Source organism: Gracilinanus agilis, chromosome 4 (assembly GCF_016433145.1).
Source record: "Gracilinanus agilis isolate LMUSP501 chromosome 4, AgileGrace, whole genome shotgun sequence".
Classification (NCBI taxonomy): Eukaryota; Metazoa; Chordata; class Mammalia; order Didelphimorphia; family Didelphidae; genus Gracilinanus; species Gracilinanus agilis.
The window spans coordinates 21763822-21785346 of record NC_058133.1 but is presented as its reverse complement, the minus strand read 5'-3'; the positions used below and the strand labels follow the sequence as shown (position 1 = coordinate 21785346).

General features: G+C 38.7%; 1 protein-coding gene across 1 annotated transcript in view; it reads left to right on the top strand.

The window, feature by feature from the left end:
• Positions 1 to 21525, top strand: part of C8A (complement C8 alpha chain) — an 88456-nt gene that overhangs the window by 10947 nt on the left and 55984 nt on the right. The window contains exons 2-7 of the mRNA XM_044673534.1: positions 1532 to 1634; positions 8623 to 8767; positions 10426 to 10573; positions 12263 to 12446; positions 14359 to 14553; positions 18442 to 18682. Coding sequence (XP_044529469.1) covers positions 1532 to 1634; positions 8623 to 8767; positions 10426 to 10573; positions 12263 to 12446; positions 14359 to 14553; positions 18442 to 18682 — 1016 coding nt within the window. The remainder of the gene's footprint in view (positions 1 to 1531; positions 1635 to 8622; positions 8768 to 10425; positions 10574 to 12262; positions 12447 to 14358; positions 14554 to 18441; positions 18683 to 21525) is intronic.

Genomic DNA, 21525 nt, shown 5'->3' with positions numbered 1-21525 from the left:
CACTTAGCTCCTTCCCCCCATACTTCTGAGCAGATTCAATACATACACAGACCCTTCTCTCTCTCATTCCCTATTTTAAGCACTTGCCTCAGGATCTATACATAATAGGTGGTTAATACCCCAACCTATCATTCACTCACCAAACACTTCTTTTTTTTAACTCTTACTTTCTATTCTAATAACAACTCTAAGACAGAAGGGCAAGGGCTACTAAGATGAGGTTAAGTGACTTGTCCAGGGTCACACAGCTAGAAAATGTCTGAGGTTAGATTTGAATCCAGATTCTCCCAACCTTAGAAGCTTAATAAGTCTTTGACACTAGCTGCCCCTCATCAAATACTTATTAAGTTCCTACTGTATGCCAAGTTCTGGGGATGCAGAGAAAAAGTAGAAGTTACTAACCTCGAGTACCTCTAACCATATTATGAATTTACAAAGAAATGAAATAAAGAAATAACGTATTAATTAATTAACAAAAGAGTGAATGAATAGGTATATCCCCAAATTACTTGTTATTTTCATGACTCAATGCATGAAAGTCAGCTTCATTACTCTTGAATAACCTCTCTCCCAGAATCAAGTTAATGTAAGAGGTTATAATTCAACCTATTTTTCAGGATGAACATGCATGATTACCCCAATAAAAAAGGTACTCCAATCTGAATAGAAAGAGAGTTTGTATGGGATTTGAATCTGGGTTTGAATCCTATTCCTGCCATTCTTTGGTTGTTTGATCCCAGACTTGTCTCTAATCTGTAAAAAGGGGAACAAGAATTTTTATGCAGCCTAAGGCTTCCAAGGGCAGTAGGAAGCAGAGTGCTTTGTGAACAACAGGCCATGGAAATGGGAGTGGCTGTTATTCATTGGTCATTAGTGTCATCCTTTATTAAAGAAGACATACACACACCTCAAAAGCCTCCAGAAATCTATGTTGCTTAATGAGCCTGGCCTTTCGTAAACTGGTTTTCCTCCTCTGCTTGGTTTCTCAAATAGTAGCAGCTCTATAATATGGGCTGTTATTCTAGCCTCTTTGAAAAATCGCATGACTTGCTATGGTTTTCAATCCCAGACTCAGCTACTTCTGAGCTGCCCCATCTCCAGAAAGACATTTTCCCTCTCTTACCCTCAGTTTCCACATTTATGAAATGGGAATCTTAACAATCCACTAATTCCTCTAGGGTTATTGGGAGCCAACACAAGAAAATATTGGTAAAGAGCTTTGTACCTGCAAAGCATCAGAAAGATAAGCCATGAGGGTTGTATACAGTTTCTTTGCTTATTTTTATTATTATCAAGTCAGTAGCATTTATTAAGCATCTACTGTATGACAAGTACTATGCTAAGGATTGAGAATAAAAAGAATGACAAGGAGACTCTGTACTCAAGCAAGTCATAATCGAACAGGGGAGACAACATGCAAAGAACAAAACTAGACCAAAGGGGTAAAGAGGAGATAATTATCAAGGGAAATTTCTAAAAGCTTTACTGAATTAATTTTATTTTATTTTGGGGGGTTATATTTTCTCTTTAGGAGAATAGGGCGGGCAGATCAACCCTCAACTCCTGCCCCAGTGGATTGCCAGCTCAGTGAGTGGTCAGCATGGACTGAATGCTTTCCTTGCCTGGGTAAAAAGGTAAGAATCCAGGTCAATAATATAGTCCATTGGATATAGTTTTGCCTTTATAGATTATAGAAGAATGACCAGTTAGAGTGAAGAGGATGTATGAACAGCAAGTACTACAGCTGGAATGAACATTAGAGCAGACTAGGAAAAGTAAAAGAAACTTATAAATATAGGAATTTAGAGATGAACAGAAAGTTAAAACACAATATGGGACATTGTTGCTAGAATGAATCTTAGAATATACATTATCAGGGGTGACAGGGGCCTTAAAACAGAGGATGTCAGAGTTGAGAGAAAGCTGAAAACAGGGGATGTCAGAACTGAGAGGAGCCTTAGAACAGGGCATATTGGAGCTCAAAAGAACCTTAGAGCATAAAGTATCATTGAAGAGACCTTAGAAAAATATCAACATTAGCCACATCTAGAATTTTTATAACAGTTTTGGCTTCCTCTAACATTTAAAAAAATCATCCTATTTGATAATCATCAAATAAACATATTTGATGATCATAAAATAAACATCAGCCCTGGGAGGTAGGACCCATTCTTATTCTAATTTAATAGATGAAGAACCTGAGGCAGACAGAGATTAAGTGACTTGCCAAGAGTCACAAAAATAATAAATATTTGGGAGAGGATTCGAACTGAAACCTTCCTAACTCTTGAAGAAGAACTTAGCACATAGAACGCTAGACTTAGAAGAGACCTTAGAATACAGGAGGTTAAAGAAGGAAGGTGTGGTAGATCAGAACATAGATTGTTAATATTCAAAAGTGGCATAGAATATGGAAGATTAGAGAACAGAACAAAAATGCAGCCCAGGTTGGTCCTGGGGTACGCTTGTACCAACTCTTACTCTCACAAGTGTTGAGTCACCAGAACTCCAGGATTCTAGGGATACCCCTTAGAGGTCATGTGATACTCAAAATCTCATAAGTATGTTTCTTCCAATGTTATTCATTGAAAATTAATTTAGAAATCCAGCCTTAAGATTGGGGTTGAAATCACAACCCCTGTTGTCCCATCTTCAGGGATGTTGAGAGCTGTCCGAGGTCACATAGCTAGGAACGTGGGTCTTAAATCTAAGCCATCTGGATCACAGCCCTATGTTCTTTCCATCATATACTTGGAAGTTCTTAAATTTGAGTGTAAATTGTTATAGTGAGCCTCCTCTAAATGACCTTAGTGGTCACTTCCAAAGCAAAAATTCTGTGATTCTGCCTGATGATTGAGACTCAGCAGAGGAAAAAAAATAAACAATGAACCAATAGAAGTGGATCTTAAGATTTTCTGGCTCAGAGAACTTGCCTTTGACAACTTTAAATGTCAGAAAAAGGCAGTAGGATTAGTTCTGACTTGGACAGGCATTTAGCTCTAAATGGCTCTTAGCATTTTGTTAAGGGTGCAAGTTACTTGACTGGTAGATGAAGTGAATGCTATAAATAGAATTTACCTAGATTTTAGCATAGCAGTTCATAAACTCTCATGTTAGTCAAGTGGAAAGGAGGAATAAATGGGGGTTGAATGATAGTATAATTAATTGCATTTTGAACTAATTGAATGGCTGGACTAAGGAAGGAGGTTTCATGTTCACTTGGAAGGAGATCTCTAGAGAAGTGTTCCAGGAATCTGTGCTTTGCTTTAGACTGGTTAACATTTTTATTGATAACTTGGATGAAGTCACAGAATGCATACACATCAAATTTGGCAGAAGACACAAAAATGGAAAGCAATGTTGATAGACTTAATGGCAAAGCCAAGATTAAAAAAGACGGTGACAGGCTGGAACATGGGGCTGAAACTAACACGATGAAATTTAATCAGTACAAATGTAAAATCTTATACTTGGGTACAAAAATCAACTTCACAAGTTGCCTTAGACAATATTTTAGTTGGGAAAAAAGAAATCTGAGTATTTCAATGTATTTCATGGTGAGTGAGGTCCAATGAACTTAATGCCAAGATGCATTAAGAGAGACATGGTGTCCACCACTAGGAAAGCAATGGTCCCACTTGCGTTGGCCCTGGTTATATTATATCTGTTATACTGTACTGAGTTCTGGGTGGCATATTTTAGGAATGATATTGATGAGCTTAAGAGCGTCCAGAGGAAGGCAGCCAGGATGGTGAAAGGGAATGGAGTCCAAAGGAACTAGAGGAGGATGGTATTTAGCCCAGAAAATAAAATAATTATGGAGATGAAATAGCTATTTTCAAATTTCTATATCAAGGATTATTACATAGAAGATGGATTGACTCCAGAGTGGCTGGTAGGATTAAGAGCAATCAATGAGTATTAATTATGTGCCTATTACATGCCAAATAATGTGCTCAACTGTAGAATATATGTATGTGCATATTATTATGCACACACATATATTAACTTCTCTTCAACTTCCACCCATTACACACCATATTAGAGGATATTCAGATTACAAAAGTGGAGAAAGAAAGGTCCACACAGGTCCACCCCCTTAATTTTATAAGTAAGGAAACTGAATCTTTAGGAAGCCAAGTGACTTCTCCAATGTCCCCCAGCTAGTAAATGACAAAGTCAATATTTAAACTAGGTCCATTAATTCCAAAGCCATGTCCTACAACTTTAAAGGACATAGAGAATATCTGAGGTTTCCTTTATAAAAATAACTTTGTTAAAAATTCTCATTTTTCTCTGACTTTTTAAACTACTTTTTCTCAATTGTTGCCTTTGGAGATAACTCAGATGAAGGGCTTACAATTTGGATCATAATTGAATCATTTTTTCCTGGAGCTAATAAGACTGACCTTTCTTTAAAGTGACATTTTTTTTTGTATTTATTAAGCTCTGGTCATTATTTCAGTGGAATACTGCCAGTGTCCTTTTGCACAGTAATGTTCTTCCCCTTATACTACTCTCTACTAGAGATAAGCATATTGGCAGAAGAAACTGGTGGTTTGAAGAAGAAATTAGATCTCAGAATTAAAGAACCTCAGGAGGAAGGAATTCCAGAGACCTTCTTGTCCAAATACCTGACCAAGAATCCTTCCTACAACTTTCCTTACCAATGGACCAATGATCAGTCAGCCTCTGCTTGAAGACGTCCAGTGAAGGAAATTTCACTGTCTTTTCTGGTTGTCCATTTTATCTTTCAGTAGTTTTAATTGTAAGGAAGTTTTTCTTGGCATCAAGTCCTAATTTGTTTAAATACAATTTCCAAACTATGCTCCTTGTTCTGTTTCTAGGATCAGAGAAAATAAATCTTTCCTTTCCCATATGACAGCCTTGACAAAAACAGCTGCCTTGCCCCATTTCTCCATCCCCAAAAGCATTTATAGTCACTTGAATCATTCTCATTTGTTATGATCTTGAGTTAGACCACTGGGCTAAAGTTGGTGAGATTTCATTGAATAACAATAAATGTAAAGACTTACATACAAAATCTAAAAAATCAATGTCATAAGTAGAATATGGAAGAGATAAGGCTATGCAGCAATTCATTTGGAAAAAGATCTGGGATTTTAGCGAACTACACCTTCCATGTGAGAGAGTAGTATGACAAGGTAGCCAAAAAAAGCTATGTTGATTGTAGGCTGCATTGAGAGGAATATAATCCAGGATTGGGGAGGTCCCTAGGTACTTGGCACTGGCTGGACCATATCTGGAGTGTTGCATTTAATTCTAGGTGCCATATATATTTAAAAATACATTATATTAATGTCTTTTGTCTTCATATTGTCTAAATTTCACTCCTCAGCCACCTTATAATAAGTTTTAAAAGGAAAAGAGAAAGAGGAAGAAAAGAAAAAATAGTAAAATTGATTGATATTTTAAGAGTGTCTAGAATGGAGGAAGGGAAGGGGACAGGAAGAGAAAAGTAATAAACATTTATTAAAAATCCACCTGAGCAATACTATATGCCAGATACTGTGCTAAGATATATATATATATATATATATATACTCCTTACAACACCCTTGGAGATAAATCTGATTATCATTCCCATTTTACAGCTGAGAAACTAGAGTTGATAAAGGGACTTTCCTATAGTCATACAGCTAATGGATTTCTGAGTCTAGATTTGAAATCAATTCTTCCAGACCTCACAGTTAGCACTCTATCCACTGAACAGAGGTCCATAAACTTGAATGGGAAAAAATACATATTTTTGCTAACATAACTGAAATTCATCATACTCTTCCATAATGAATGGAGGAAGCAAACATGATTTTTAGGAAGGATACATGGGCTTCACTAAATTAGCAAGACCCCCCAAAAGTAAAGAACCTCTAATTTAGAAGAAACTGATCAGAACAGTGGAAGGTCTGGTCAGTTAGAGAAACTAGGAATTTTTAGACCAAAGAAAACTTGAAAAGTAACTTCTTCCCCCTCCCCCAAACCTTATCCAACAGCAGATCATCCTCCTCAGTTGCAATCAGAGAAGGAAAAAGACCCATGGGATGTACTCTCAGATCTGACCCCTCATTCAATAAAAGCTTTCAGCAGAGGAATGTCTATGCATGTGCCAAAATGGAGGGTAGGGTCCTCCATTAAACATGTTTCGGATCAGAGTATAGTATGACATACCAGAATGCGAGTTAGAAAATACTGATTCAATCAACTCAGCCAACAGGCATTGATTTAGCACCTACTATGTGCCAGCTACTATGAACATATTAAGAGTCTATTCTAGAGTACATATTAAATTCATGTAATAAATGTTTTTTGAATGAATGGATGAATGGTATAAATAGAGGTATTTCATGACCTTCTATCACATAGAATAAACAATTAATATTTTCTGTGATGTGTTCAGGTATGTAGTGTAACATCTTTTTCTATTCTTCTCACCCAGCTGGAGAAAGGAATCAGAGGCAGAAGGAATTATTCTAGACTTTTGCCCTGTAGGAAATACACTCCATCAGGTGCTATATCCTCTCGTCCCTGACCCCCTAGCTCCCCAGGAAATAGTCTGTGTACCCTTCCATTGATTTGGCAATGGGATCTTTCCAGGCCATTGCTCAGCCTTGGAGGGAGAGAGGCTGATAACCCAGCCCCAATATAGGGATCAGGCCTTTATTTATCACAACAGGGACAGGGAGTGGGCGGGTAATTAAAATCTGCCCACAATCCCAAATTGGCCATTAGTTACAACCTCCTACGACATAGGTTATAAACCTTTTTATCACGGCTGCTTAACTGGGAGGCAAATGGATGACTTTGAACTTCACCTCCTTTCCAGTCCTCTGTTTACTTGGCTAATGAGCAGCAAAGGAACCAAAAAGCAGAGAAGAGGAGAGAGAAGGAAGGAAAAGTCTGGGCAATTGCACCATTTGCTCACTCAGTTCCCAGCCTTAGAATCACCCTGGCACAGAGGGTTTCTGAAAATGTAGCTAGAAAGGATTAAGTGGCCAGATGGTCTAATGGGTGGGAGAGAACATGTGACCCACCTCTCTCTGCTGGACGCTCTTTCCTCACCTGGGAGCGCCTTGCATTGAAGAAACTACAAGTTCAGAAAAAATACAAATATAGTTAGAAAAATATAAATGCTCAAATGGATCTATGTTCTAGCCAAGGGGTACAAGCGTGTTGTAAAATTAGGATTCAAATCCAGTCTCGGACACTTGTTAGCTCTGTGACCCTGGGTAAGTCACTTAATATCTGTCTGCCTCAATTTTCTCATCTACAAAATGGGGATAATAATCTCAGGGCTGTTGTGAGGATAAAAGGAGATAACATGTATTAAATGCACTGAAAATCCTAATGTGCTGTTGCTACCTATTATTCTACCATCATTAATGCATAACATACCATGGATGGATTTCACTTTGTATCCTGGAACGGAAGTCCTTATTAATGAGATCAGAGATCTAGCTGAGTATCTGAATATGTATTAGTACAAATACTGTTTATACTTGTATCTGTCTATGAGTTATTATTGCATTGTAATTTCTGATAACAAAGAACTTTTCATTCATTACCAAAAAGCCAGTGAGGCCAGTAGTCCAAGACATGTTATCCCATTTTAGAGAGCAAGAAAGAGATTGTCAGGGGACTTATCCAAGATCCCAAAGCTAGGGAATGAGAGTGCTAAGATTAGAAGCTAGGCTTTTGGACTTAAGGAACCAATGCTCTGTTTCTTAGATCTCTTAGACATTTACTGGTTAGACCTTAACTTCTTGGGTGATTATATTGTCACTTTGGAATGCAATTCAACCCTTCAAATATTTTCTGAGCACCTCACTCCCTGCAAAGGACTAAGCTAGGCACTGGGAATGGGGATACAAAAGTCAACTCCATCCTTCCCACTGGAGCCTCAAGGAGCTCAAGTGCCACATGAGAACTGTTTTCTAGGGACACCTGGTTCAATGACTCCCTCAACCAAGGCAGGTAATGACAGCCTTGTAGGGTAGGAATCAATGTGGTACAATGGGAAGAACATTGGTTCTTTCTGGAGTTAGAAGACATGGGTTCAAATCTGCCCTCTGATAATCATCATTCATATGACATTGAATTAAGGCAATTATCCTCCCCTGACCTCAGTTTCCTTCTCTGTGAGAACAGATTATGCTCCAGGTCTTATCCAGCACCTGACCTTTATCCTATATAAGTACCAGATATTTTGAGAGAAGAGAGGTGATTTGCTATCTTATATAGCTAATAAGTATCAAAAGCAGCATTTAAGGCCAATTCTTTCTCCGCTCCTGACCAGTATTCCATTCATTGTCGCATGTAGCCTTTTTACTAAAATGATAGGAATAGAAATGAAATTGTAAGTATTCTACTTGTTTTCTTCTTATGCCTTTTATGAGTTTTACTTCTTTAGTTCCTCCAACAATGTCTAATCGTCCCTCCTCCCCAACTAGACTCCAGGCTCCCTGAGGGCAGGTCCAAGTCTTATTCACTTTGGTATCACCTGGAGATCCTAGCACAAGACCTTGCATTGAGATACTAGTTGATTCATTCCTTTTGTATGATGAAAAGATGCAGAGAAATTCCTGGTTAAAAAATCTGGTTTAGCATCGATACAGAAATCTCCTACAACCATCCAAGTTTGGGGGAAACCTATGCCTTGGCGACCTTTGGGATGAAGTAGCCTGCACCAGCCCTGAGGCCTGTACAACACAAATCCAGTGTGGCTATGATTTCCAGTGTAAGGAATCAGGTGAGTAGGACACAAAGAGGGGTGAGCAGGTACAGCGCAGCCTTTGTACATTTATATTTGTATTTGTTGTTCTTCAGACATTTTTCAGTCATGTCCACTCTTTGGGACCCAATTTGAGATTTTTATGGCAAAGATACAGTAGCAGTCTGTCATTTTCTTTTCCAACTCATTTTACACATGAGGAAACTGAGGCTAGCAGGGTTAAGTGAGTTGCCCAGGGTCACACAGCTAGTAAGTGTCAGAGGCCAGATTTGAATTCAAGATTTTCTAACTTTAGTCCCAACAGTCTATCTATTATGCCACCTCACTGTCCATATATGTACATATAAACAAACACACAGATATATGTACATACATGTGTATATATGTGTGTATATATCTATAAATATATTTTATATGTTTAATGTATATATGGAGAGTGACAAAGAATAGATAAAGAGAGCATTTCTTAAGTATTTACCATTTGCTAGGGACCAGGCTAAGCTCTGGGGATACAAAAACTTCAAGCTTCAATGTGTATCTTTGCAACCTTTCCTTCCACTATCCTCTTGTTCCTGGCTCTGCTGTCTGGATCAAATGAGACGAAGACTAACACTATATCTTCCTCAGGACAGCTCTTGGATGACTTGAATACACATCTTATTTCTCCCCCTCACTTCCAAATTCTTCTTCTATTCTCCTAAGTATCTCCATTTCCTTCATCCAGGCTTGGCCATGGACTCAACACCCTTCATCATCCTGCTTTCCTCTACTAGATGTTTTCTAGCTTATCTCTGCCTTTCTTGAAATGGGGTGCCCAGGATTGGCCAAAGTACTCAAAATGAGGTCTGAAGAGAGCAGAGTCTATTACCAACTATTTTTTGAAGGCCACCATCTTCAGTCTTGAAATGGTTGTGAATCTATCCTATCTTTTTCCACTTTTCTCATAAGCTTCTTCAAGAGAAGGCTGAATCAGAAATCTGGGAGTCTTCTTTGGTTGATATAAGGAAAAAACGACCTAACTATCAAAGCCTTCTAAAAATTTCTCTTCTGTTTTTTTATTCCAGGTGCCTTGAGCATATGAGAAATTTAATAAATTCTTGTTTGTCTGAATGAGTGAATGAATGAATGAAAACCAGAGTAGGTTGCCTTGGGAGGCAATGGTTTCTCTCTTACTAGATGGTCATATATTAAAAAGGTTGCAGAGAATATTCTTGGCCACTTCTGAGTTGGACTAGATGGCCCCTGCAGATCCTTTTATTTCTAAGGTCCTACAATTGTGATCTTTCCAATAAGCTGTGGTCTCTCTTCCTGACTTTATAGTACTCAGTCTGGGTCTCCCTAATCTGCCTGTCTCATTCTAATTCTTGTAATTGACAGATGGGGTCTAAATCTCCCTTCATCACTCTATGTCTACTATGGCACTTTCCTCCATTATCACCATATATGTTGACCAGCTCTTCATCTTCCACCTGATTCCTGATTATTGTTTTTTAAGTTCATTTTCCTTCCTTGGCTCAGAATGATACTAAACAAAACCACTCACACAAGAGCCTGTCTTGTGCTGTCTACACACCCCCTTCTTTCCTTCCATAGTCAAAAGATAGGCCATCGAGGAAGCATTTGGTGCTTTGTCACAAAGAGGGACATCATCTGATAACTCTTTTTTTACCCCTTAGGTCGTTGCATCAAACGGCGCTTTCTATGCAACGGAGATCAAGACTGTAATGATGGATCTGATGAAGAGGATTGTGAAGATTCTGGAATCCTTAAAAATGATTGCCTGGAATTCAACCCCATCCCTGGGTCAGAAATGGCAGCCCAGGGGTGAGTAATGATTGCCAAGGAACTTTGACTTATTAGACTGTTGTGGAGTATGCTTTTTGCCCTGGGCCTTTCAGTTATGGGGGTCCTTCCCACTCGTGCTCCATAGAGAGGCCGGTCAATGGGACCAGATGAATGTTACAGATGAGGAAACAGGGAGAGATTATGTGTGCTTCCAATGGAGTGGCTTAGGACTGGAGAAGTGGACTAAAGAACAGCCTGTGGTTCTGGGAATAGGAGCCATCCCTAAATACTATCATGTGTCATAATAGTAATAATAATAATAATAATAATAATAACTTACATTGTGATCTAAGGTTATAACCTTCATGCTTTAGACATATTATCTTTTTAACTTTCACCCAGCACCAGGTATGAGAGAAAACAATAAAATGGGGAAAAATCAGACAAGTTTGGAGGGTAAATTATAGCATTTGGAACTAGATGGAACTTTAGAGATCATAAAGCACCAACCTGTAATGGGTAAGGATGGCTTAGAAGAGAGAGCATTGGACTTGGAGAAAAAGAGCTCTGGATTCAAATTTTGCTTCAGACCTTTCCATGCTATATGTCAGCATGTCAAGAACTGACTCAGTATGTCAGTTAACAATAAAAATAATAGTAACTAATGTTATGATAGCACATTTAGCCTTGGAATGAACTTTACAGACATGTAAATATAGTTGTAGTTCAAATATACTTAGCACTTTAAGGTACACAAAACACTTTAATCAGGCTATCTCATTTGAATTTTGTAGCAACCCCAAGACCAGGGTGCTATTATTATCTCCATTTTACAAATGAAGAAACTGAGGGTGAAAGGAAAAAGTGAATTGTGTAGGGTCACACAGCTAGTAAGAGTATAAAATGAAATTTGAACTCAGACTTTCCTTTCTAACATGGAATCCAGCACTCTATACATATGCCACCAAATTGCCTCCTACTTGCCAACCACCCATTTCCTCATCTATGGTTCTAATAATAATGCTGACCTCACAGGAAAGTTGTGGGGATTGAATAAGAGAATGTTTGCAAAGGGTTTTCCATATATGAAATTGCTGTTAATGACAACCCTGACATTTTTTTTTTAAACCCTCACCTTCCGTCCTGGAGTCAATACTGTGTATTGGCTCCAAGGCAGAAGAATGGCAAGGGTAGGCAATGGGGGTCAAGTGACTTGCCCAGGGTCACATGGCTGGGAAGTGTCTGAGGCCGGGTTTGAACCTAGGACCTCCCGTCTCTAGGTCTGGCTCTCAATCCACTGAGCTACCCAGCTGTCCCCGCAACCCTGACATTTTATGTTCTAAGTTCCCTTCTAACTCTAACAGTCTATGCTCTAGAGTTCCTCTCAGGTTCATAGAGTCTATGAGAATGGACCTTTGTCTAGGATGCCAACATCATTTTGTTCGTGAAAACAAATCAGGGGGAAGCTGGGTAGCTCAGTGGATGGAGAGTCCGGCCTAGAGACGGGAGGTCCCAGGTTCAAATCTGGCCTCAGACACTTCCCAGCTGTGTGACCCTGGGCAAGTCCCTTGACCCCCATTGCCTACCCTTACCAATCTTCCACCTATAAGTCAATACATAGAAGTAAAGGGTTTAAAATTAAAAAACAAAACAAAACAAAACAAAAAAACAAATCAGAAACATTAGATCATCGTTGTTGAAATACTAGAAGATGCCTTTTCCTTGTAGGTATAACATTCTGACAGAAGAAGAAAAGATGTATGTGTATGACCCTGTGTTCTTTGGGGGCTTGTGTGAGCGGGTCTATAATGGAGACTGGAAGTCCCTCAGATATGATGCTGTCTGTGAGAATCTTGATTATGATGAGAAGTATTTCCGTAGACCATACAACTTCATCAAGTACCAATTTGAGGTAAGGCAAGTTTGGTGGGAGTAATGATAAGGATGTTGATGATAACAGTTATTATTGTTGTTGTTGTTGTTTCCAATATTAGAAGGAAAGCAGAAAATTGGGGGGGGGGGCAGATTTTTATAGCCAGTCTCTTGGAAAGCAGTTTCATGTCCAAGATTATATAGAGAATGTTCTAAAATTAAAAAAAGATAAAAGCCATCCCCCAATTGATAAATAGGCAAAAGATCTGAATACTTTTTGGATGAAGAAATCAAAGCCATGTATGAATAAATGCTCTAAATCAGTGCTGATTAGCAAAATGCAAACCAAACAATTCTGAGATATCTCATATCAATCAGATTGGCTAACATGGCAAAAGGGCAAAATGACAAACGTTGGAGGGGATTTGGAAAAATGGAGACACTAATACATTGTTGGTGGAACTGTGAACTGATGTAACCAGTTTGGGGAGAAATTTGGAATTTTACCCAGAGAGCTATAAAACTATGCAAACCCTAAGACCCAGTATCACTATTACTGGGTCTATTTCTCAAGGAGCTAGGGGAAAAGGAAAATATCCTAAATGTTCCAAAATATTTATAGCAGCTCTCTTTGTGGTGGCAAAGAATTAGAAATTGAAGGGATGCCTAGAAATTGGGGAATGGCTAAACACATTGTGGTATATGATTGTGATAGAATACTTCTGTGCCATAAGAAATGATGAGCAGGCTAATTAAAAAACAAAACAAAACTTGGAAAAAACTACATGAAATAATGAACAGTAAACTAAGTAGAATCAGAAGAACACTATATAAAGCTAAAGTTTTAATACTTGAAGAATAACTTATGTAAATATTCAACTCCAAAGAATGAACTGAGAAAGTGGAAACATGAAAGATATAATCTCTTAGCAAAATGCAAACCAAAACAATTCTGAGATATCATCTCACACCCATCAGATTGGCTAAAGTGACAAAAGGGAAAAATGACAAATGTTGAAGGGAATTTGGAAAAATTGAGACACTAATACACTGTTGGTGGAACTGTGAACTGATCTAACCAGAAAAACTGGAAACATGAAAGATATAATTTCTCTCTATGTATCTGTTTGCTTGATGATGTCTTTTATGATGCAGAGAGTGGAGAAGGGGATGAGATATTTGTAAATAAATTCTATTAATAAAGAAAAAATATTTTTGTTACTACATAAGTGTGAGAGTTGCAAGGAAACAAATTTAGACTTGACATTAGAAAAAAATCCTTTCAATTGAAACCACACAAAAGTTGAATTGGCTTACTTTTCTGCCAGTAAGCGTGGGTTAAGCCCCTTCTTCTTTAGGCCAGGCTCTGGGCTAGATGACAGAAATATAAAGACAGAAGAGAAACAGATCTTGCCCTCAAGAAGCTTGCATTCTAATAGGTTAGGTGGCATGCTTATATATAGATAAGGAAGAAACATACATATAAATAGGTATTTATAGTCTTCATGAAGTCACCAGTTCCTCAACAATAAAGGTCTTTGAACAAAAGCCAATTATTACATTTTTACAATGAGTAAATAAATCATTGGGATAGGCACTGGAGATTAAAGAAACAAAAAGGCAAAAAGTAATCTCTGCTCTCAAATTCAGCTTTCTAAAACAGGGAAAGAACCTGCATAGGGGATTGGAGGCCAGGGAAAAGGCTATGCTATGCCTCCTCTCATACTTCTCTGTGTAAATGTTTCCCCCTCTTAGAAGTCACTGGAGGGTAGGAATTGTTTCATTTTTGCCTCTATATCCTTAGTGCCCAGGCCCTTAGTGGCTGACAGCGATAGTCCTGGAAGTGTCTACCAGGCAGGTGCTTAATCCATGAGTTGAAAATTGAATTGAATGACATCAAGTAGGGGGATCTGAGTGTTGGTTGGCACTGTGTGTCTCCTTTTCCCTTTCAGACACAGGCCCAATCTGACTTCCACTCACAATTTTATAGTCATGTTGAAGAGCTAACCACAGCCCTCCATAAGGAAAAATTCAAAAGTACAAGAGTCTCCATTGGAATCCCCATCTACTCTGTAATCCTGGGTATAGGCGTCTCCTTAGCCTCTGGAAAGGGCTCGCTGAAGAATCTGACCGAGTACACAGAGAAGGTGGGTATTCAGACCCTCAGATTATTGTCTCCTCACCACCAACCTTCTTTCTGGAACTTGCATTCATGTATTACCTTAATTGCATAAAAAAAACCACAGTAGTGATTGTCCCTTAATTTCCTCATGTAATTGGAAATGTCTGATCAGCCGTAATCCTGTTTGTTTTTCTTATTACACTTCTGTGCTCAAAATCATCATGATGGGAATAATTGAGTTACAAGATTAAGCCTCATGCCATCTCCCCTCCCTAGTAACCAGTCCTTTCCTAGTTCACTGCTATATGAAGCCAACTAATGAATGCTTGGAATGACAAGACAGCCATTAGAAAGAGCACCTCACCATGAGTCAAGAGAGTTGAGTTTGAGTCCTACCTCTGACCCTTATTACCTATGTGATCTTGGAATAATCCCTTCCCTTCTCTGGGTCTATAAATTAAGAGTGGACCAGATGATCTCCAGTCCCTCCCTGATCTAAATCCTGTTATCCTAGAATAAGAACAATTGTTATTCTTCTGTATTATCTGGAGAGCAGAAATTGTTTTATTTTTGCCACTGTATCCCCAGCCCTTAGTCCTTGCCTAGAATATAGCAGAACAAAATGAATAGGCATTTATTAAATGCTTACTCTGCCAGTCACTATGCTTGGTGCTGGGGATGCAAAGTAAAAATGAAATTGCCCTTGCCCTCATGGATCTTCCATTCTATTAGGGAAGATAGTATGAATATATATATATATATATATATTTGCTGTAGAGGAAAACTCACCTTAATTTCCCCTCCATTTTTATCAATTCTCTTCTATTTTGTCCTATTTTTATTCTCTCCTCTCCCCAAGTATGGCATGGCATGAAAAAAAATCATAGTATGAGTAGGAAGTCAAGAGTTCTAGATTCTATAGCAAATAATAACTCTGATTTTTACAGTAGCACAACTAAGCTTGTGAACTGCTTTTCATAATGTGATGGTTAAAAATTACAAAACCTGGGTTCTAGGCAAGGAAATGAATTCATTTATCAGGCTAGCAATGACCATATATTAGTCAGTCCATGGTCTCTCTTGGTGATAAGAGACAAAGATATTCAGCGTCTTGAGTTATTAAATACAATTTCAGAAGCTCATTATTCATTCCTCCCCTAGAAATCTCTAACTGGTGAATATCTAATGAGGTAGAAGACTACTTGTTTCCAATCCTTCCCTGATTCTTTCATAGTGGTAGTGGGGTGTCATACCTGGTCATAAGATTCTAATTGTCCTTGGTGATCTAGATGCGAAGATCAAATTGATTAAGTTTTTAGCTCCATAGCTCATTGCAATGGGAGACCCAAGGACGTTGCTGCCCACAGACATACTTGGCTTAAGTCAGATCTTGTTTACCAAACAAGATGGAGTACACAACCTTTATGTCAATTTTGAAGAGGTTCATGGGCAGTGAATAAAAGAGAACATGAGGACAAAGGAATGAGGAAAGAACCTTGAAGCATAGACTAAACCAATCAAAAAATTATACAGAGCATTACTTAGAATTAGAAATAATACAATATTAGAAGCAAATACTCTCATTAATTATCTAATTGGAGACTCATCATAATTCTGTGAGGTAGATGCTACTACTCCTATATTACTCCTATTTTCCAGTTGTGGAACCTGGGGCTTAGAGAGGTTAAGTGTTTTTATTCTTGATCATGCAGCTAGTCAGATACAGGAAGAACCCAGGTCTACCTGATGACAAATGTACCACTAAACCAACAACACCCCATGGTCCCATGCAAACTAGCAATGTGGGCCTTGGACAGATCATTTGTCTTTTCTGGACTTCTATTTCTTCATCTGTAAAGTGAGGTGATTGGAAGAGATGCCCTATAAGAGTCCTTCTAACAATGGTTCTAGGTTCTAATATCCCTTTTGGAACTATCCTTAAATGTTCTAATAGAGAAAAGGAGTTTCCCTTAGCAGTTGACTCAAACTATCCCTAATCATTCATGAGCAAGAATCCCTCTCTGTGACATCCCCAACAAGTGGCCATCCAGTCTATGCTTAAAGATCTGCAGTGAAGGGGACCTCACTCCTAACAAGTCAGCCCATTCCATGGTTGGACAACTCTCAGTATTGAGACTGCAACTCCCCAAATCAAACCTACATCTGTCTTTCCCTACTTTGTGCCAATAATTCTGCCCTCTGAAGTCTAAGCAGAATCATTTTGACATTTTTCCATATGATAATTCTTAGGTGCTTCAGCCATGTTGTCCACCTCAATTCTCTTCTCAAGTTTATACATCTCTAATTCCTCCAAGCCATCTTCAGCCCAATCATCATTCTCATTTATATAGTAGGAGTAAATGAAATAATTCATGTATGAATGATTTTAAAGTCTTAAAGCACCCTATAAGTGTCAGGTATGTTTCTCCAATTAGTACATAACACATATGTATCATATGTATATGTGGGCATAGATGAATATGCTTTTATGTAGATATCTCTATGTAATAATATACACATGCATACTTATCATAGCCACAGGTTGGCATAATGGGTAGAGTACTGTCCTCTTAGTCAGGAAGGTCTATATTAAAGTCCTGCCTCTCATACATAGTGATTGTGTGACCCTAGGTAAGTCAGATCAAAACCTCTTTTTTGCCTCTAATTCACAAACTTGCAGAACAGGTGCCAATCTTTATTGCTAGAAGAAATTTCTAGAATCAAAATTCCCTACATCAAGAAATCAGAGTTCTGGTTAAAAATGGCATGGAGTCAGGGTCAAGTTAGAAATAAGGGCTTTCTATTGTTGAAGGACTCATGTTGACCCAGTGAAGTGACCTAAAGAGTGTCAGTACCCTGCATAGTGACCAAGATTATTGGAGCCAGAAAGGACCTTTGGAAACTTTCAATCTAAATCCCTTATGGAAAAGAGGGAAATAAGATGAGGGAAAGCCTGGATCATACTTATTTGAATAGGAAGTTCATCTTGGCAAGTCATGGGGAAAAATAAGCTGAAGTCACCATATCAAGTGAGCTCTGAAAACTTTAGAAGGCAGATATGACTTTGTGGCTAAAGTGGAAAAGTTGGGGATGAGGAAAAAGAAGCCTTGCAAAGGGTGGGTGAACTACTTGAAAGCTTAAAGTCACCTAGAAACTTTTCTAGGGTGATTCAGGAGGGAAGATAAAAAGTGGAGCTCTTAGAGCACTTCTGAGTGAGTTAAGACTTTAAATATATATAATTTTGCCAGTCCAGGTATTCCCTGCACTTTCATAAGTGACAAACATGGGGGAAGCTGGGTAGCTCAATGAGAACCAGGCCTAGAAATGGGAGGTCCTATCTTCAAATCTGGCCTCAGACACTTCCCAGCTGTGTGACTCTTGACAAGTCACTTAACCCCTTTTGCCTAGCCCTTACCACTCTTCTGCCTTAGAACTAGTACGGGTTTAAAAAATAATAAAAAATAAGTGACAAACACCCCAGAATCCTCTAGATGGATTTTAAGAATCTACAATCCTTGTAGTTAAGCCTTTCTGAGTTTCCTTGGTTGGTCATAACATCAGAGATAGAGAGCTTGAAAGGATTCCCCCAGATCCATGTTGGCAAACCTATGGTATGCATGCTGGAAGGGACTGTGCCCTTCCCCATCTCCACCATTCCTGAGGGCATTTTTCACATCACCCACCCCTCTGCCCAGCCAATGCGAGCATGTCCTCCCCACCCCATTGTGTTATTTAGAATTTCTGGGGCTCTATTTAGAAGTATTAAGCTTCAAGATATGTAGATATATGACAAACTTCCTGTGGACATGTGGGGGACTTTGAGACTACATTTTCCATGATCCAATGGGTTTCTGGTTTTGGACATGACCATTTTGAAACCTCTGCCATCACTGAACTATTTGTTTATTGGCAGGAATATGGCTTCATCCGAGCCTACACAAGAGCCCAGACTGCTCAGTTCAGGATGAGGAGAGACAACATTGTCCTGGCTGAGGACATACTACAAGCAATCACTGAGCTCCCTGACCAGTATGATTACGGCATGTATGCCAAGTTTATTAATGACTTCGGCACTCACTACATCACCTCTGGAGCCATGGGAGGCATCTTTGAATATATTCTAGTTGTCAACAAGGAAGTCATGAAAACAAAACGTGAGTAGTCTGGAGCACAAGGTATGGTGACTGGAGCATACGACCACCATATGCAAATAGAGTAGTAGGTTTTCAGAGTTTATTTTTTAAAACCTTTTCATGGGAAACATTTCAAACTGAAAATCCAACATTAATGCTGATATCAGACCCCTGCTGAAGCTAAGAGTGGAGTTCATGCTTTCTTGATCAAGGTTTTAATTCCTTCTTTATTTTGGACAGATACAATAGCTACATCTGTCCCATTCTCTCCAGCCACAAAATGACCCTAGTTCAGATCATCATCACCTCTCTATTGAAGAGCCCCTTTACTGATCTCCTTGTTCCTGGTTTCTCTCCTCTGATCCATCCTTTATACAGCTGACAAAATGGTTCTCTCTAACGAATAGGCTTGAACATGACATGTTCAAAAATCTTCAGGAGCTCCTTCCAACCTCCAGGATGAATAATAAATTACCCATCATAACATTTAAAACCAAGTAAATTAGGTTCCAGTCTCCCTTTCCAGGTATGTCTCATAACTTAGGTGGTCATCAGATAGAGCACTGGACTGGGATTCAAGAAGACCTGAGTTCAAATTTGACCTCAGATAGAAGCGATGTGACTCTGGGCAAGTTACTCAATTCCCCTCAGTTTTCTCATCTGCAAAATGGAGATAGCATTTAACTCCCAAAATTTTTGGGAGATGCAAAAAGATAATACAAGGTATTCCAAAAGCCGGTGCAATTTTTAAATTTTACTAGTACTTGGAAAGCACTGGGCAAACCTTAAAATGTTATAAAATGTTATTTTTGATGATTGTTACTAATGCCCTTCATTCACTCTCTGTCCTGGCCAAACCAACCCACTCACTCCTTCCACTTCTCATGTCTTTACTTGGGCTCTTTTCCAGTATTGGAAAGCATTTCCTCCTTACCCCAAACTCTTGGCTTCTCTTAGTCCTTTCAAGGCTCAACACAGGTGCCACCTCTTATGACAAGCTGTTCCCCATGCTCCTAGGACACAGGGTTTTCTTCCACCTCAAATTATTGCCTTAGCTTTCCCCCTCTGTTTTAAATCCTGAACATAACCTTATCTCAATAAGCAAAGGGACTCTTTCATTTATGTCTTTCTCTCCCCAGTCCCTAGCATGGTGTCTGGCACATGTTTAATATGTATTTGTTGAATGAATGAGTCCTCCCCCATTCACTATTTGTTTACTTATTAACTCACTCCCAATTAATTCTCATCATCCCTGTTTGCTAGGGCTTGTCCTCAGCATCAAAAGTCTTTTGTCTCCCCATTAGAATGCAAACTCCTTGTGAGGAGGGATTATTTGATTAATATACTTGTATCTACAGTGATTACTGTTGTACCTAGCACAGAGGGGATGGGAAATGGTTTTGTGATTTAACTGGCAGAGGGAACTCCTGGGAGAGTAAACTCCCTCTATCAAGGCAAGACAGCACCTCCTCTTCAACTAAGTCTTAGGCAGTTGCTTAGATTACTGGGAAGTTAAACAACTTAACCAGAGACCACACAGCCAGAATGTGTCCCGAGCAAGAGAAACCCATCTCTCTGGCTTTGGGGTTGGTTCTCTAGGTTCTCTCTCTCTCTCTCTCTCTCTCTCTCTCTCTCTCTCTCCCCACATACATATGTATATATATGTATATACATATATAATTAAATGAGTATAACATTATCACATAAGTATATATAACATGCATGTCATAAAAACATATAATTATATTTTATACAACCATATTATTTTACTATTAATTAATTTATTAATCAAACACACACACACACACATATATACACATACACATAGATAAACACACATCAATATATAGGAATATATAGACATATTTATCTGAACATTGCTTGTTTACAGTAGAGACTTGGTAGAATGAAATGGAATTTTTGGCTTTTGTTTTCATTCATTTGAATTCCTTGTATTAATTTCCGGTTTCTCCCTCACAGGTATAAAAATTAAATTTAATTAATACTCTGGTTCTTAGTTTCCATAAAGTTTATTAATATTTACTTGACTGAAAGAGTCCAGATAGACATGGAGCTATTTAAGGCTATTCTAATTTTGACAGGTATCTCTCCACCTCATGGCTCTCTATCTCAGTCACTGTCCTTTCACTGCCGAATCCAAGGGAAAAGCCAGAGCACACTTCCTGGTCTTCATCTTTTATTCACTCTCTTTCCCCTTGGATCTGTAACCTGAACCTTTCCAGGTCAATGTGCCTAGGTCTCTGTCCTGACCCATGCTGGCACAGTCATGTGATGTAAAGCTATCACGGGACACAGGTAAGAGGCCCCAGGATGTGGTCCTGGGGGAGAGGATGGTTCTCTTCACACAATCCCCCCTTTGATTCTTTGGGAGACCAGCATGTTAAAATCTCCCTTGGGGTTTCTAGAGGTTTAACATGTCAGGTCTTCCCAGTGAATCATTCCACATATGTAGCTAATACCTCTAAAGCTTCTCTTACTAGAGGTATGTAAAACATTTCACTTTACAAAGAGGGAATTATAACAATTTTGAGATAAGAGGGGAAAAAAGAAAAAGGAGAAAGAAAACAAAAAAATGTTTGATAGATGCATTGACAAAAGGTCAATTGGGGGCTCTCCCCTTTGGCATAAGAATTTACGTTCAGAATGAACAATATGTTCAAGTCCTTCAGTTCAGGTCATTATATCCCAAAGTTCACTCTGAATTGTTTTTTTGTTTGTTTGTTTTTTTATATTTTTAAACCCTTAACTTCTGTGTATTAGTTCCTTGGTGGAAGAGTGGTAAGGGTAAGCAATGGGGGTCAAGTGACTTGCCCAAGGTCACACAGCTGGGAAGTGTCTGAGGC